Source organism: Microtus oregoni, unplaced genomic scaffold (assembly GCF_018167655.1).
Source record: "Microtus oregoni isolate MIOR12 unplaced genomic scaffold, Mior012 000035F_ref0000213, whole genome shotgun sequence".
NCBI classification, from domain to species: Eukaryota; Metazoa; Chordata; class Mammalia; order Rodentia; family Cricetidae; genus Microtus; species Microtus oregoni.
The window spans coordinates 13539319-13554553 of record NW_024543094.1 but is presented as its reverse complement, the minus strand read 5'-3'; the positions used below and the strand labels follow the sequence as shown (position 1 = coordinate 13554553).

Sequence of the window (15235 nt, the reverse complement as noted above, 5' to 3'; positions counted from 1 at the left end):
AATAAATTTTAAAAAAAGCAACTTAGGGAACAAAGAGTTTCTTTTAGCTTACATTTCCAGGTTATGGCCATCACTGGGAAAGTCACGGTGGCAGGAGCTGGAAGCAGGCAGTCACATCACATCTGCAGTCAAGAGCAGAGAGACAGGAATACATGCGTGTTCACTGGCATGTGCTCTGTTCAACACCTCCACTCTTAAGACAATACATTCCTTTGGAAAGGAGCTGCCCACGGTGGGATGAGTCTTCCCACTTCAATTAATTTAATCAAGGCAACTCCTGACAGACATGCTCATAAGCCAACCCAGTGTAGACAATTCCTTATGGAGATTCCCTTTCCTCGTGTCAAGTTATAGCTAACCATCATAATACAGAAATATCGCATGAACATCACCCCTCTCTCCATCCCTGCCTTCCTTCTTTCTTCCTTCCTTTCTGGCGGAGTCTCACTATACATCCTCGGCTGACTTCAGACTCACAGGTACCCTACCTTAGCCTTCAGAAGACTCGGTTTATAGGCCTGTGCCGCTGAACCCAACTCAGTGTTTTGTACTTCACTTGAGTGTTATGCGAATCTAGTTTAATGTCCTCAGCATTTGTCTCATTGCTAAGAACATTTGAAACCTACGCTCCCCACATTTCTAGACTCTCATTTTCTAATAAGTTTTACTGTCACATCATCCAGCTTGTGGTTTCCCCTCGTTTCCTCCTTCCACTCCCAATTATGGCAATCTCTGTTTTCAATCATCCTGAATTGCTCAATTGGTCACAACTTCCAGTGTGCTGGGTCTCAGCCTTCCGATACACAAGGAACTTGCTGAAGAACTCCAGTTGGTCTGGGGATAGATACGAGAATCGACAGCTTTGGATACTTCCCGGATGGTTCTTAGGCATCTCAGGGTGGGGACTTCTCTTCTAAGGAGGAGAGAGAGGATTCTGAATTTCATGCCACTGTGTAGTGAATAGAGCTGGGGCTGTAACTCATTGGTAGAATGCTTGCCTAGCATGCATAAGGCTATAGGTTCAACTTCCAGTACTATTAGGGAAAAAACAATAAAATAAGATAAAGGAGTGTCCCTTCTGGTGAATTCTGTAAACAGAAGAAAGTGGTAGGTACTTGATCCATTTAAGATAGAAGTGTTTCCCAAGTTCCTTTGGTATGACTCACACAGTATTTACTCAAGAGACAAGAAAGATCAATTAGTCTCTCTCAGCCTTGTCTCTGTGTCCCAAATGCTTGGTCAGATGTTCCTCATTGAGACAAAAATGTGCAGGCACAGCCTTGGACACTAACTGGTCATGGGTGATGGGTGTGAATGCTCTGTAAGGCTGGTAGTTTGCAGAAGGAGGGATACATCTCAGTAATACCAGTGGACTGAAGGGTGCGGGCACATCTTTCATGGTGGATGGCTAAGAGAGCATCGGCCAGGGCACCACACCATGCCTCGGAGCACCAAGATGTCCAGCCTCCCAGCATGCTTTCCTCAGCCTGCATATCCCAGGTTTGCCACAGTGGAAGACTCATTTTCACCTGGAAGGGAACAGAGACTAGGGAACGGGTTGGCCACTTTAGAATTTAGGAGCATCTGTCTACCAATGATGAACAAGGAAGACAGGAACTAAAACACAGGCATCCTCCATGCTAGCAGGAACTAAATCAGAATCGGATGTAAGCTTCCTCTTATTTCAAAATGTCAGGACAAAGTGTGAAAGCAAGTCGGGGTACACACCTTTAATCCCAACACTCAGAGATGAGGCAGAGGCAGGGAGCTCTCTATGAGTTTGAGGTTAGCCTGGTCTACACAAGTTCCAGGCCAGCCAGGGATACATGCCAGACCCTCTCTCAAGAAAGAACAAAACTGAAAAGGAAAACTAGCATCACAGCTGTCTTTCACAAATACAACACCGTTGTGTTTTGGCATCAAGTCTTTGAGAATATAACACACTTTCTCCAGCAAGCAGGCCGATCTGCTCAATCTCTCGGGAATTTTGTTTTGTTTTGTTTTGAATGCTCATAACAACTATAGTCTTTAGAGTTATCAGGAGTCCCATAGAACAGTAGATAGCTATACCACCTACTTAGGAGTAGGCTGGCCAAGACAGGCTCCCTAAAGTGGGACCTTGGGTTCCAGACACTAGTCTGAATTTTTATGTCTCTGTCTTGGAATTTCCTGCAGAGCCAGATGCTGTATCTCCCAAATCATCTGATACCACATTGACCACCCAGACAGCTATTGTGCCAGGCTCCGGGCTGACACCATCCCAACCAGCTTCTGCAGGAACTACAGGGACAGGCAGTCATGAGTCCTCCCGAGCCCCATCTCTTGCAACAACAACGACCTTGGAGCCTACTGCTTCCCCTTCCCTTGGGATACCAGGTCAGCCCTAGCTTTGAACAAAGACAGGCCAGTTCTCCACATACTGCTTCGGAGATGTAGATTGGGATCTTGCAGGAGGGTTGTCTGCATTAGCTTTGGACCACTTGGGGCTCAAGTCAGAACTGACTGAGTGGCCCAGTCTACTGCTGCCCACTATCATGTTTGAATGGTGTGTGCAGTCCCCACTGTAAGGATAGCCAGGAAGGAAACCGCACTTCTCAGATAGGACAGGGCTTGCTGATGAGCACGTCAGAGAACGGAAAGAGCATTTGGTGTGGAGCTGTGGTCTGCGGGTAGAGAAGCCACTGACAATTGTTCCTGTTAGTGTTCAGACATCTGTACTGGCCTGCTCTTGGGGTCCTGACAGGATACGTCCACAGCCGCAGCCACTAAGAGCACCTCCGGTGCACATTCGCTATGTTCCCTTTTAAAAGGCAGGCCACGTCCCATCTCTTTCTCTCTCTCTTTCTTTTTCCTTCTTCCTCTCTCTTTCCTGCCACTCTTATCCCCAGGGACTGGTCTCTGCCCCCTCTGTTCCCCTCTTTGCCCCCTTTGTCCCCTTCTCTCGCCTCTTCTAATCAACCTCCATGTGAGCCCTGTTGTACAGCATGACTCTCCCTTCCCGCCATTTTCTTTTGTTTAATTACAACAGTTCCTCTCTGAGGCATAGCCAATGTTTAGGGGTAACCAAGCACCTCACCAAATTATCCTCTTCACTTTTGCTAAGACCAGTTTGGTTATGTCAGCTCCATGTCTCTTACGGTTTTAAGATGGTAGCTAATCTCTCCAGCTTGGCGAGAACCTAGTGCTCTTGGCACTCCAATCCTGACTCAGCTTTCCTCTCTCCTCTGCAGAGATTTCTCCAAACACCTCTAAAGTGACCAAAGGTGAGTATTTTCTTTTGTCTGATGTGTTTATAACCAGGGACTATAAAACAGGCACAGCGTGTTCATCAGTCTGGTCCAGGCCGCTCTGACACAGCCAGCTGCAGTATTCCTTAGGTCGCCATCAGAGAATTTGGTTTAACTTGGTAAACCCTATTTATGGAGTTTGTCATTGGACATGATTACTTGTCTTAAGATCGGCAGCTTCTAACTGTCACACTTGTGGTGTACAAAGCAGGGAATTAGCACACCACAAAAGAGCTTGATGGATCAGCTACTCACAGGTCAGCCCCATCAAGAGGCTCCACCTAGATCCAGAGCATGTTAGGAAAAGCAGGAGCCAGCAGCTGCCACTAAGAGAATGCCATTCTGCCGAGAGAGAGACAGAGACACAGAATAAGAGGGAGTGAGGAAGGGAGGGAGGGAGAGAGAGAGAATGAGAGAGAGGGAGGGAGGGAGGGAGAGAAAGAGGGAGGGAGGGAGGGAGGGAGGGAGGGAGGGAGGAGAGAATTCAGACTGCTCTGTCTAAATGTTTCTGTTGATGAAAGACCTGGAGCACTACAGTTAGAAGAAAAAGAAAGAGGTTATGCAATCAGCGCAGGAGGAAAACAGAAATGTGTTTGTGAAAAGGAGGAAGAGAGATCTTGGAGAAGAACGAATAGAGCAGGAGAGAAGGGAGGGCAGGGGTGCAGCTCTGACCATGAGCTCGCTTGTCAAGGCCAAGGCCCAGCTTGCTCTCCAGTACCATAAAAAAGGGTGTGGGGTGCAGAGAGTAGGAACCTTATACTTTAGTCTGACAAGCTCTAGAAGGAAAAGAAGGTCCTAGAGGGATGGTGCAGTGGTAAAGTGCTCTTGCAGAGGGCCAGAGTTCAGTTCCCATCACCCCAGATGGTTAGCTCACAACCACTTGTAACTCCAGCTCCAGGGGATACAACATCCTTTTCTGGCCTGTGGGCACCTGCATACTTATGTGTATGTACACACAAGTGTATGTACACACACACACACACAGAGACACACACTCTCTCTCTCAAACACACACACACAAATGTTTTTTAAAGGGATAAAATATTCTCTCTTTTCTTTCTCTTTTTTTTGGCTTTTTGTTTGTTTGTTTGTGTTTGTTTTGTTTTGTTTTGTTTTTGAAACAGAGTTTCTCCATGTAACAGCCCTGGCTATTCTGGAACTCACAGAGATCCACCAGCCTCTGCCTCCCAAGTGCAGAAATGAAAGGTGTGTGCCAACACTGCCCGGCTCTATTTTCTATTCATAAGTTTTCCTGCTGGAGAATGACTCACTGGCTTTTGATCCTGTTTATCTGCACTAAGTGACATCAGGGAATCAGATGTCACTTTAGATATATTAGCAGTTTATTGGTTACAGTGGTTTTGTAAATGATCAAATGAAGACAGGCCTGGTGGTAAAGGTCTGTATTTTCAGCTACTTGGAAAGCTGAGGCAGGAGGATTGCAAGATCAAGGTCTGCCTGGACAACTCAGTGAAATCCTATAGCAAAATTAAATGTATAAAGAGGACTGGGGATATAACAGTTCATTAGTAGAGTTCTTGCCCAATCCCCAGCTCTGCAAAAAGGAAAAAAGGAGATAGAGAGTAGATAGATAGGCAGATGGATAGATGAGTGCATAGATAGATAGATAGACAGATGAAAGCAAAACATTTAGGAAGGTTCTTTGAAGAATAATTTATTGAAAAACTCACTTAATGACAAGGGCATATAAACAAAAACATACTCATGATTTAAGAGAACAACATATAAGAATTAGGCAAGCTGTTTTTTCTCTATGACACATAGCACATTAATCTTTCCACATAGTTTTTAATTTTTTGCTTTTCAAATACTTAATGATTTGCACATGGTCTGAAAATCAAAAATTAAATAGCATGGAAGCATATGTCTGTAATCCCAGCACTCAGAAGGCTAAGGCAGGAGGATTACTTTCAGTTTAAGATCTGCCTGGGTTACATAGTGAGTATCAAGGCCATTGGGATACATAGCAACACCACACCTCAAGAAATTTTAAAAAAAAAATCAAAAGTCAGCAAGGAATAAACAGAATGAAAGTTTGCCTCTGACTTGCGCTCCTGGAGACAGAGAGCAATTTTCTTTGCCTCCTTCTGGTTGGCTGTGGAAACACAAGCACATGAATAGCTCAGAATAGCTATTTTGTGTCATTTCACTGACCGGCTGGCCTGATTTCCTTTCTGTTGCTGTGATAAAACACTAGAATCAAAACACCTTGGGGAGGAAAGGACTTATTGACTTAGACATCCAGGTCACAGTCCATCCCTGAGGGAAGTCCGGCGGAAACTCTAGCAGGAGCTTGAAGCAGAAGCCAAGTAGGAGTGCTGCGTGCTCATTCACTCTCTGGCTCTGCTCAGCCAGCTTTCTGATTTAGCCAGGATGACCTGGCCAGGGAATGGGGCTTTCCAAGTGGGATGGACACACTAAAACAGTTAACGATCAAAGAGATACCCCATAGACACGCACACCAGCCTACCTGATCTAGAGAATTTCTCAGTTGCGACTTCTCCTCTCAGATGACTCTAGGCTGGATCAAGTTGACAATGAGCGTTCCCCAAGGCACTGACATATCTTAGCAATCCTCCATATCCACACAAGAAAGCCACCTTACTTTCTAATGGCTACAGCATATTCTACCCCCATATAGACCTGAGCACAATTTACTTAGCCAATCTCAGCTTTGGACATACGATTATTTACTGTCTTAAGTTATATTACCAACAGTGACTACTTGGAAACTCTGGTGCAATCCTACTTAGTGGGTGACAATCTATTTGTAAAATTTTCTATATAGGGCTTCAAACAATTTAGGATCTAATACTCACTTTTCCAGTGCATGGCTTTGGTGACAAAGATAATTCTGTGCAAGGGATTGTGGGAAGCATAAAGGCTTTTAAATTTTAAAAACTGCTTTATGTACAAATAAGGTGTTCTTCCTTAAATATAGACATGAAGATACCTAATTATGACAGAAGTCAAATTGTTAGCAAAAGAAATGAAAAGGCGAGATTGAAAGATTGTATTGTCTGTTAATAAGTGTAAATTGAAATTATAAGCGGTCTAGTTTTGTAAAAGCGTTTGTGACAGTGTCTTTCGGAGTTTTGCACTTCCGTGCCATCAGTCCCAGCCACCCAAGATCTGCAAGGACCCCACCATCAGTTACATACTGTAGATGTTCGGTTGCTCCTCGGACACGGGGTGAGGCAATCAGCTGAGCACGTCTCTGTAAGGCAATATTAACAATGTTCAACCACAGTCATTGCTTGGTCAGTTAGCGGATGATCAATCTTCTGATATTTTGTTTTATTGTTTTTGTAGTTTTACGACAAGGATGAAACAAAGGGCATGCTAGACAAGTGCTCTTCACTGAGCTATATCCTCAGTCTATAATGTTTAAAATAAGTTATATGTTTGTGTTTGTGTTATGTATGTATGTACCTGCATAGATGTATGGAAGAGCACTTGGTGCATACAGGGACCTGCAGAGGTCAAAAGAGGGCATCAGATCCCCCCTGGAGTGGATTTTAAAAGATATGGGGGTTGGGAAGATGACTCAAAGGGTAAAGGCAATTGCCGTGCAAGCGTAGGACCTGAACTGCTATGCGGGGTCTATGAACGGGACCCAGATCCTCGCAAGAGCAGTATGTACTCCCACCCACTCAGAACCTCTCCAACCCCGGTTATCACTATTTTTAAAAGTTGTTCTTATTTGTTTATTTGTTTTTTGAGACAGAGTTTCTCTGACTAGTCTTGGCTGTCCTGGAGCTTACTCTGTAGACCAGGCTGGCCTCAAACTTACATAGATACACCTACCTCTGCCCACAAGTGCTGGGATTAAAGGCATGCACCACCACCACCGCCACATTAAAAGCTGTTCCTTTTCATTCAATAGAAAACAGCCAATAGCTGATGCTCAGTAAATACTGAACGAGTTAGTAAACGAGCACCGGAACTTAAAGACTTTAGCATTTTAATAGTAATAAAATATGGTTTCTATTTTCACTTTCTTGTTTATCAACTGGTTCACTTAACAGCCTTTCCTGCCAATAACTTATTCAGTTATCCCAGTATCTTCTCTCTGATCTTCAGCTAGGCTCCTACTGAAGACTCCTGAATTTATTTTTAAAAATCTTCGTGTGTGTGTGTGTGTGTGTGTGTGTGTGTGTGTGTGTGTCACTTGTAGGAGTGGGTTCTCTCCTTCCACCACGTAGTTTCCAGGTATTGAACACAGGCTGTTGGGCTTGGGGGCAGGTACCTTTATCCAGTGAACTAGTTTACCAGTCCAAGACTCCTGATTTCAAAATCCAAGCCTAGCATGCCAACTGCAAAAGCACATATGCTGCTGAACTTAGTTCACGAGAATGAAAAGGATCTTTTCCAGAATGGTGCTGTGCCTTGCGTCTCCTCCACATGTGATGTGAGTCTGTTGTAGTCGATGTGTTCTGCATTTGATGGGGACTGCCCCCGCCATGTCTGCCATTCATCTACTTGACCAGTGAAAATTGAAATCTTTACCAGGGAGAGTCCTAAGTGGCCATGAAATACTGATTTCTGATCTTAAAAGATATCAGGTTTGGGAAGATGGCTCAGTGAGTAAAAACAGTTGCCATGCAAGTGTGAGGGCCCAGGTTCAATTCTTAGAACCCTTGCAAAAGTGGGTATGGCAGCTCATGTCTGTGATCCCAGTGCTCCTAAGGGGGACTAGGAGGCAGGGATGAGAGACCCCCTACAAGATCTTGAGCCCGCCAGCCTGATTTCCCAGTAGAGAACAACAAAGAGACCCTGTCTCCAAAAATGGTGGACAGAGGACCTGAGTTTGGTGTGGGAGAATTGTCTGTATTCTGTCAATCATGTTTTAAATAAACGCTGATTGCCCAGGCAGGAAGTATAGGTGGGAAAACCAGACAGGAAGTAGAAATGATGCAAGGAGAATAGGTGAATTCTGGGAAGGAGGAAGTTGATTCCTCCCAGTCCTGTGCAGACCACTGAGGAAGCAGGATGTGATCTGCCAGCTGAAAAAGGTACTGAGCCATATGGCAAAAATAGATCAGAAAAATGGGTTAATATAAGCTACAAGAGCTAATAAGAAGACTGAGCTAATGGGCCAATCAGTCTTATAACTTATAGAGATCTTTGTGTGATTTTCTTTGGGGCTTGCCAGCTGTGGGGTACTGGGTGGGACAGAAACTCCAACAAGCCAGCCCCATTCATGTTACATGAGTTGTATTCTGACCTCTTCACATGTGCCCTCTGGCCTCTCACTGTGGTCCAACCATGCCCATGTTCAAAAGAATGTATACACACACACACACACACACACACACACACACACACACACACACAGAGAGAGAGAGAGAGAGAGAGAGAGAGAGAGAGAGAATCACCTTAAATTTAATTTATGAAATTTTAAAAGCTGAGATAAAGCAATCATTTTTTGAATATCTGGTTTGAATATAACATCTCTTTTATTTATTTAGTTTTTACTAGGATAGAACCTAGGGTCTCAGGGCATGGTAGACAAGTACTCTAACTACATCCTCAAGTACTGAGCTCAACTCTTCTTATGAACCTAGGACTGTAAGAGACACAAAGAAACCCAGCCCAGGAGTAAGGAGAAGATGCTTTTCCTTCAGTACCCGATGCAGACTCACAGTTCTGTTTCCCTGCAGGGCTGGCTGGTTTGCCTGGGTCCTGCTAGGGAATCTGTGTTCACACACAGCAACTTCATCCTCCCCCACGGATGCTGGCTCTCGCTGGCTCTGGCTGGCTCTCCTGCCTGCTTCATTCTAGTCCCAAGAGGAAGGGGGCCCAAGAAGAAGGGGAGCAGTGGCTCTGGCGGCCTCCCGTACCATAGTCATCTGCTCTGCTCCATCATTCCTTCCTCCCTTCCCTTCCTCATATCAAATCTATTTCTTTCTTTTCCCTCCAGAAAGGGTGGAGAGCTTGCCAGATGATTTGCTAATTCCTTGTCTTTGGAAGTCTGGTTTCAATTTCTTGTCCAACATGGCATGGGCATAGTTGAAAAGGAAACTGGAGTTAAGTCACTAGTTTTGTGATCTCACTAGGCTGGGAGACTCCAAATCTGATGATTCTCCAGTAGCTTGTTCTCATTCAAAAGGCATCAGGAAGAACACTGTGAAAGTAAAACTAGCTCTTACTACCACTAATTCCCCTTTTCCAATAAGTCACTCCTTGGCAATAAATGGGTGCTAATCCTACCAGCCAGTGTGGAGACAGTTTATGTGCAACACACACACACACTTCAGTCTGAGGCTTCAAGACATCTTTCATTAATTGATCATATTTCCTAACATTTTTGCAAAAAATTTGCCATGCTGGCTTTATTTACTCCCTGTACAGATGTCTTCTATCTGTGATTTTACTACGTCTTCAGACTACAGTGTCATTCCAAAACTCTGAGGGCAACAAAAAAAGAAATAATTCTAGTGAAAGGAGAGGTTATCCATAGTCTCATCATGACTTGATACTTTGTACCCAGCAGCCATTAGACGCTCTGTGTGCCTTTGAAACGACTTTGAGTGTCTTTTCAGCCAGATTTCCCGATAGTTTAGACTTTATAGATTTATGTTTGATCGTTTCTAATGATATGGAGGGGAGCATGTGCACGTGAGTGCAGGTGCCCGCAGAAGCCAGAAGAGGGCCTTGAATCCCCTCCAGCTGGGGTTACAGGCAGATGTGAGCAGCCTGGTGTGGTTGGTGGGAGCCAAATTTCGTTCTTCTGTAAAAGCAGTATGTGCTCTTGATTGCTGAACGTCCCTCCGGCCCCAAGAAGTGTTAATAATGGCAAGTGGGCTAGCAGGGCATCTGTCCTAGACAAGAATGGAAATTACCAAGTTTACTGATTCTTGACAACAGATGCCTTGGTAGGGTTTCAAGTGGTTCCAGCTCAGTTCTGCTCTTTTTCAGTGGCCGTCTCCACATCGGTCCTGGTCCTCCTGGTTGGTGCAGGACTTGTGGTTTTTCTCGCCAGGTACATCAGATCAAGGTGAGTGGTACAGGACTGCAGGACCAAATTCTTCCTTTCCACCAGAAAAGCTTGACCATAAAGATTCCAAGAGGCCCTCTCAAAAGATGAGTCCCTTTCCTGACTATAAACCCTCAGCCCCTTCTGCAGCAGCTAGAAGGAGCTGTGTAAGTCCAGGCTGGCCCCACAGAAGGCTACCTGGTGAGAAAAATAGAAAGTTATTTTAAAGGATTTTCGAAATGTTTCTATGACTGAGTAATTTTAACCTAACATCTTGAATTTAGAGTTATATTCTTAAGAGATAATAATTACTTAATGTGTGCAGAAATGTGCATACTATGTTTTTAATGAATAAACACTATATTCTTTTTTAATTTATTTAATTATTAAAGATTTCTGTCTCTTCCCCACCACCGCCTCCCATTTCCCTCCCCCTCCCCCAATTAAGTCCCCCCCCCTCAGACCGAAAAGCAATCAGGGTTCCCTGTCCTGTGGGAAGTCCAAGGAACCCCCACCTCCATCCAGGTCTAGTAAGTTGAGCATCCAAACTGCCTAGGCTCCCACAAAGCCAGTGCATGCAGTAGGATCAAAAATCCATTGCCATTGTTCTTGAGTTCTCAGTAGTCCTCATTGTCCGCTATGTTCAGAGAGTCCGGTTTTATCCCAGGCTTTTCCAGATCCAGGCCAGCTGGTCTTGGTGAGTTCCCAGTAGAACATCCCCATTGTCTCAGTGTGTGGGTGCACCCCTCACGGTCCTGAGTTCCTTGCTCGTGCTCTCTCTCCTTCTGCTCCTGATTTGGACCTTGAGATTTCAGTCCTGTGCTCCAATGTGGGTCTCTGTCTCTGTCTCCTTTCATCGCTTGCTGAAGGTTAATATTCAGGAGGATGCCTATATGTTTTTCTTTGGGTTCTCCTTATTTAGCTTCTCTAGGATCACTAATTATAGGCTCAATGTCCTTGGTTTATGGCTAGAAACCAAATATGAGTGAGGACATCCCATGTTCCTCTTTTTGGGTCTGGCTTACCTCACTCAGGATAGTGTTTTCTATTTCCATCCATTTGTATGCAAAATTCAAGAAGTCCTTGTTTCTTACTGCTGAGTAGTACTCTAATATGTATATATTCCATACTTTCTTCATCCATTCTTCCATTGAAGGGCATCTAGGTTGTTTCCAGGTTCTGGCTATGACAAACAATGGACACTGTCGCTAAGACACAAAGGCAACCCACTAACTGGGAGAAGATCTTCACCAACCCTGCAACTGACAAAGGTCTGATCTCCAAAATATATAAAGATCTCAAGAAACTAGACCGTAAAAGGCTAACCAACCCAATTATAAAATGGGGCATTGAGCTGAACAGAGAATTCTCAACAGAAGAACTTCAAATGGCCAAAAGACACTTAAGGTCATGCTCAACTTCCTTAGCAATCAGGGAAATGCAAATCAAGACAACTTTAAGATACCATCTTACACCTGTCAGAATGGCTAAAATAAAAAACACCAATGATAGCCTTTGTTGGAGAGGTTGTGGAGAAAGGGGTACACTCATCCATTGCTGGTGGGAATGCAAACTTGTGCAACCACTTTGGAAAGCAGTATGGCGGTTTCTCAGGAAATTCGGGATCAACTTACCCCTGGACCCAGCAATACCACTCTTGGGAATATACCCAAGAGAGGCCTTATCATACAACAAAAGTATAGGCTCTACGATGTTCATAGCAGCATTGTTTGTGATAAACATTATATTCTTAAATAAATTGGTAAATTTGGTATATATAGTCAATAAATAGTATAAGAAAATATCAGCATTAGTAACAATATTTTAAAATGCATCTAGGTGCATTTTAAAAGCAGTAATTATATTGACTTTGTCAATTGGTGAACCAATTTTTTCCATTAACTGATTTTTTTTTTTTTTTACAAACTGGTTGATGGGTAGATTTGCCATTCAACAAACTGGCTTTTAGTAAGCTGACCTAGATTTCTTGATTTCTAGTTTCTGTCTCACACAAAACCGCCTATTTAGTTATGGCTTGAAAAGCTGTTTATCTTTAGAAGACATTATAAGAACCATGGAAGACAATACTGACCAAGGTACTTAAGGCCTAAAACTCAAGAGATCGCTAAGACAAGTAGACACACAGACTACAGAGCCTCTCTCTGCTCTTGCTAGCCACGAGCTCAACTGTATTTGTTTGTTTTTGTTTGTTTGTTTGCTTGCTTTGTTTGTTTTTTGTGACAGGATTTATCTGGGTAACAGCTCTAACTGTCCTAGAACTCACTCAGTAGACCAGGCTGGCCTTGAACTCACAGAGATCCATCTGCCTCTGCCTCCCGGGTGCTGGGATTAAAGGCGTGCGCCACCACTGCCTGGCTCTTTATTTCTTTTCTTTTTTTCCTCAACTGTATTTGTTTAATGGTGAATATTAAGACTGCTTTTAAGGCCTCGTGAATATCCAGCTACTTTCAGCAATGTCATCCATCAGGTCTGGTCTAGCCAAGGTCCGGGTCTCCTGTCCCCCTTCCTTGCTATCTGTGCTGGGTTTTAGCAGAGGATTGGCAGCGTTAGGTATGAGGATGGCGTGGCATGATTTGTTCCAGCAACACTGGAAAGCCTCTGGTGGATGGAGGGTGAGGTTGAAAATTCCCAAATAGGATTAAGTTCTTGCTATCTGCACATCTGGGCATTCTAAGTTTTCCTAATCTCTAAGCAACAGAAATCTCTGAGAGCCGGGCTGGTGTCTGCTAATGTAACCCACTCAGTATAGAGCATGCATGTTCGTTAAGAAGTATGTTAACCCAAGAGCCATCCTGACCTCTTTTCAAAACCTGTGAATAAACTATTTTACAGGCAAGCTTCTCAGCCACGTGATGTTGCAATGGAAACCATGGAATCAGTGCCAATGACTGGGGACGAGCAGCAATGAGGATGACACAGGAGCCTAACCTCACAACTGCCGAAACTCAAGGAAACCTGCCCAGCTGAGTCTAATGAGAAGATGTAAAGGCAGCTCCATGTTAGCTAAGGAATACCAGGACACAGGGAGCTGGGCACCAGGAGGAAGTGCACCATGGTAATACAAGGTCTCCGGAACGAGCCGCTTTACTGTGTCTAGATGTCTCCCACGTGCACACCTGGGTTCTCTGGCATCTGGAAGGACACCACCCTTCTACCTGGCTCAGCAGAGAGACCGGCTTCCCACAGTGCCAGCAGCTTGAGCTCTCCTGGGAGACTCTCATGGTCTCCATAAAAGCCTCTGATTTCACTCCGACATCGACTCAAAATAGCTTATTAGCTAGGCCAGTGGTTCTCAATCTATGGGTTGTAACCCCTTCGGGGGGGGGAGGGGCATCAAACAACCCTTTCACAGGGGTCACATATCAGACATCCTGCGTATCAGATATTTATATTATGATTCATAACAGTAGCAACATTACAGTTATGAAGTTGTAACAAACAATTTTATGGTTGGGGGTCACCATAACATGAGGAATTACATTAGAGGGACACAGCTTTTGGAAGGTTGAGAGCCACTGTGCTAGACTCTCTTTTCTGTCCCCTACCCTGATTTACAGTTTACAGGGCTTAGCCATACACCAGAGGCTCCCACTCCACTCCAAGGCTCCCCTGGCACAGAGGAGTCTTGTCAAGAAGACAGCAGCACTTGAACTCCTGAAGACTTGGCTATTGCTGCTTTGCACCTATTGAAAAAGAGGAGAGGAAGGCGGAAGAGATATTGAGCCAATGAATCCTTTGCATAGGATTTATGACAAAAACTGAACTCAGTAACTTTTTACATATATATGTGTGTGTTTATATTTATGCTTCCTTTTCTATTATATCTACATGTAATGTATGATTTATATTTGAAGGTGCCTTGTATAGACAAAATAAAATATCTATTTTCAGTACAAAAACACATTAAAACTATCAACAAAGAGAAATGTTCCACAAAAGAAAAGAGGAGAAAGAGGAGTAATAAGATATTAAATGTGATTAAACTCAGGTTTTCTTTCAAAAGAAGAGAGGAGAGAGAGAGAGAGAGAGAGAGAGAGAGAGAGAGAGAGAGAGAGAAATGGGAAAAGCCCTTGCTTAGAGCTGACACAGATCAATAGCGTTGCAGGATTTCTAAGCAAATCTCACGGTGAGTAGAATCAATATAAACAACTCTGAGCTCAACTAGCACAGGATACTGCATATTCCTGCTCTCCCCAATCTTCTTCTATTTATTATTTTTTATTAATTAGTATTATTATTATGAATCTATTGCAGAGCAATGGATAAAAAGAGGGCCTCATCCTTGTTAAGCAAGTACTCTACCACTGAGTCATAGCCCCAATTTCCTAACTCCTAAATTTGCGGATTAAAAAAAATATTGTAGCCTGGAGAAATTGACCTGCCCAAAGTCACTTAGTTCAGCTACTGCCACCACTTGGACAGAACTGGGGTGGTAAATGGATGGGAGAGGAGGTCTGGTTGTGAGGCAGCTGCTAACTGGTCCCCCTCCATCCCTCGGTAAAGGAGAACCACCAGAAACATTCAGGACGTGGGTTAGGCACCTCACTGACTTCTGCCATTCATCAATTTATATGATTTTCTTCAACAGAACTAAAGGAAGCTTTGCCCCATTGCTCACTTGGGCTTCCTCGTAGCACGGTGGTCTCTGTCCCGTCGGGCTGTTTACATGGTGACCAAAACGAAACTGTCAGGCCCTTCAAGGAGGTAGTCCAGAAACAGACCTGTTTAACTTTTGCTAACTATCTATGACCTTTGCTATGTATTGGTCAAAGCAAATCACAAACCAGCCCAGATTCAAGGGCAAGGAAGTGACAAACAGGAAAGAAAGCATCCACAGAATCTATCTTTGGTAGCCAGGTGCCATACTTTTAAAGGCAGTCAGGGAAGTATAATTTTCCTTGAGTTCTCAGCTCTCAGTTAATGCCAA

General features: G+C 44.0%; 1 protein-coding gene across 1 annotated transcript in view; it reads left to right on the top strand.

The window, feature by feature from the left end:
* Il15ra (interleukin 15 receptor subunit alpha) overlaps positions 1 to 14198 on the top strand; it is a 30833-nt gene extending 16635 nt beyond the window's left edge. Inside the window, exons 5-8 of the mRNA XM_041630606.1 lie at positions 2176 to 2376; positions 3231 to 3263; positions 10230 to 10308; positions 13141 to 14198. Coding sequence (XP_041486540.1) covers positions 2176 to 2376; positions 3231 to 3263; positions 10230 to 10308; positions 13141 to 13216 — 389 coding nt within the window. The 3' untranslated portion in view covers positions 13217 to 14198. The remainder of the gene's footprint in view (positions 1 to 2175; positions 2377 to 3230; positions 3264 to 10229; positions 10309 to 13140) is intronic.
* The last annotated feature ends 1037 nt before the right edge of the window (positions 14199 to 15235 follow it).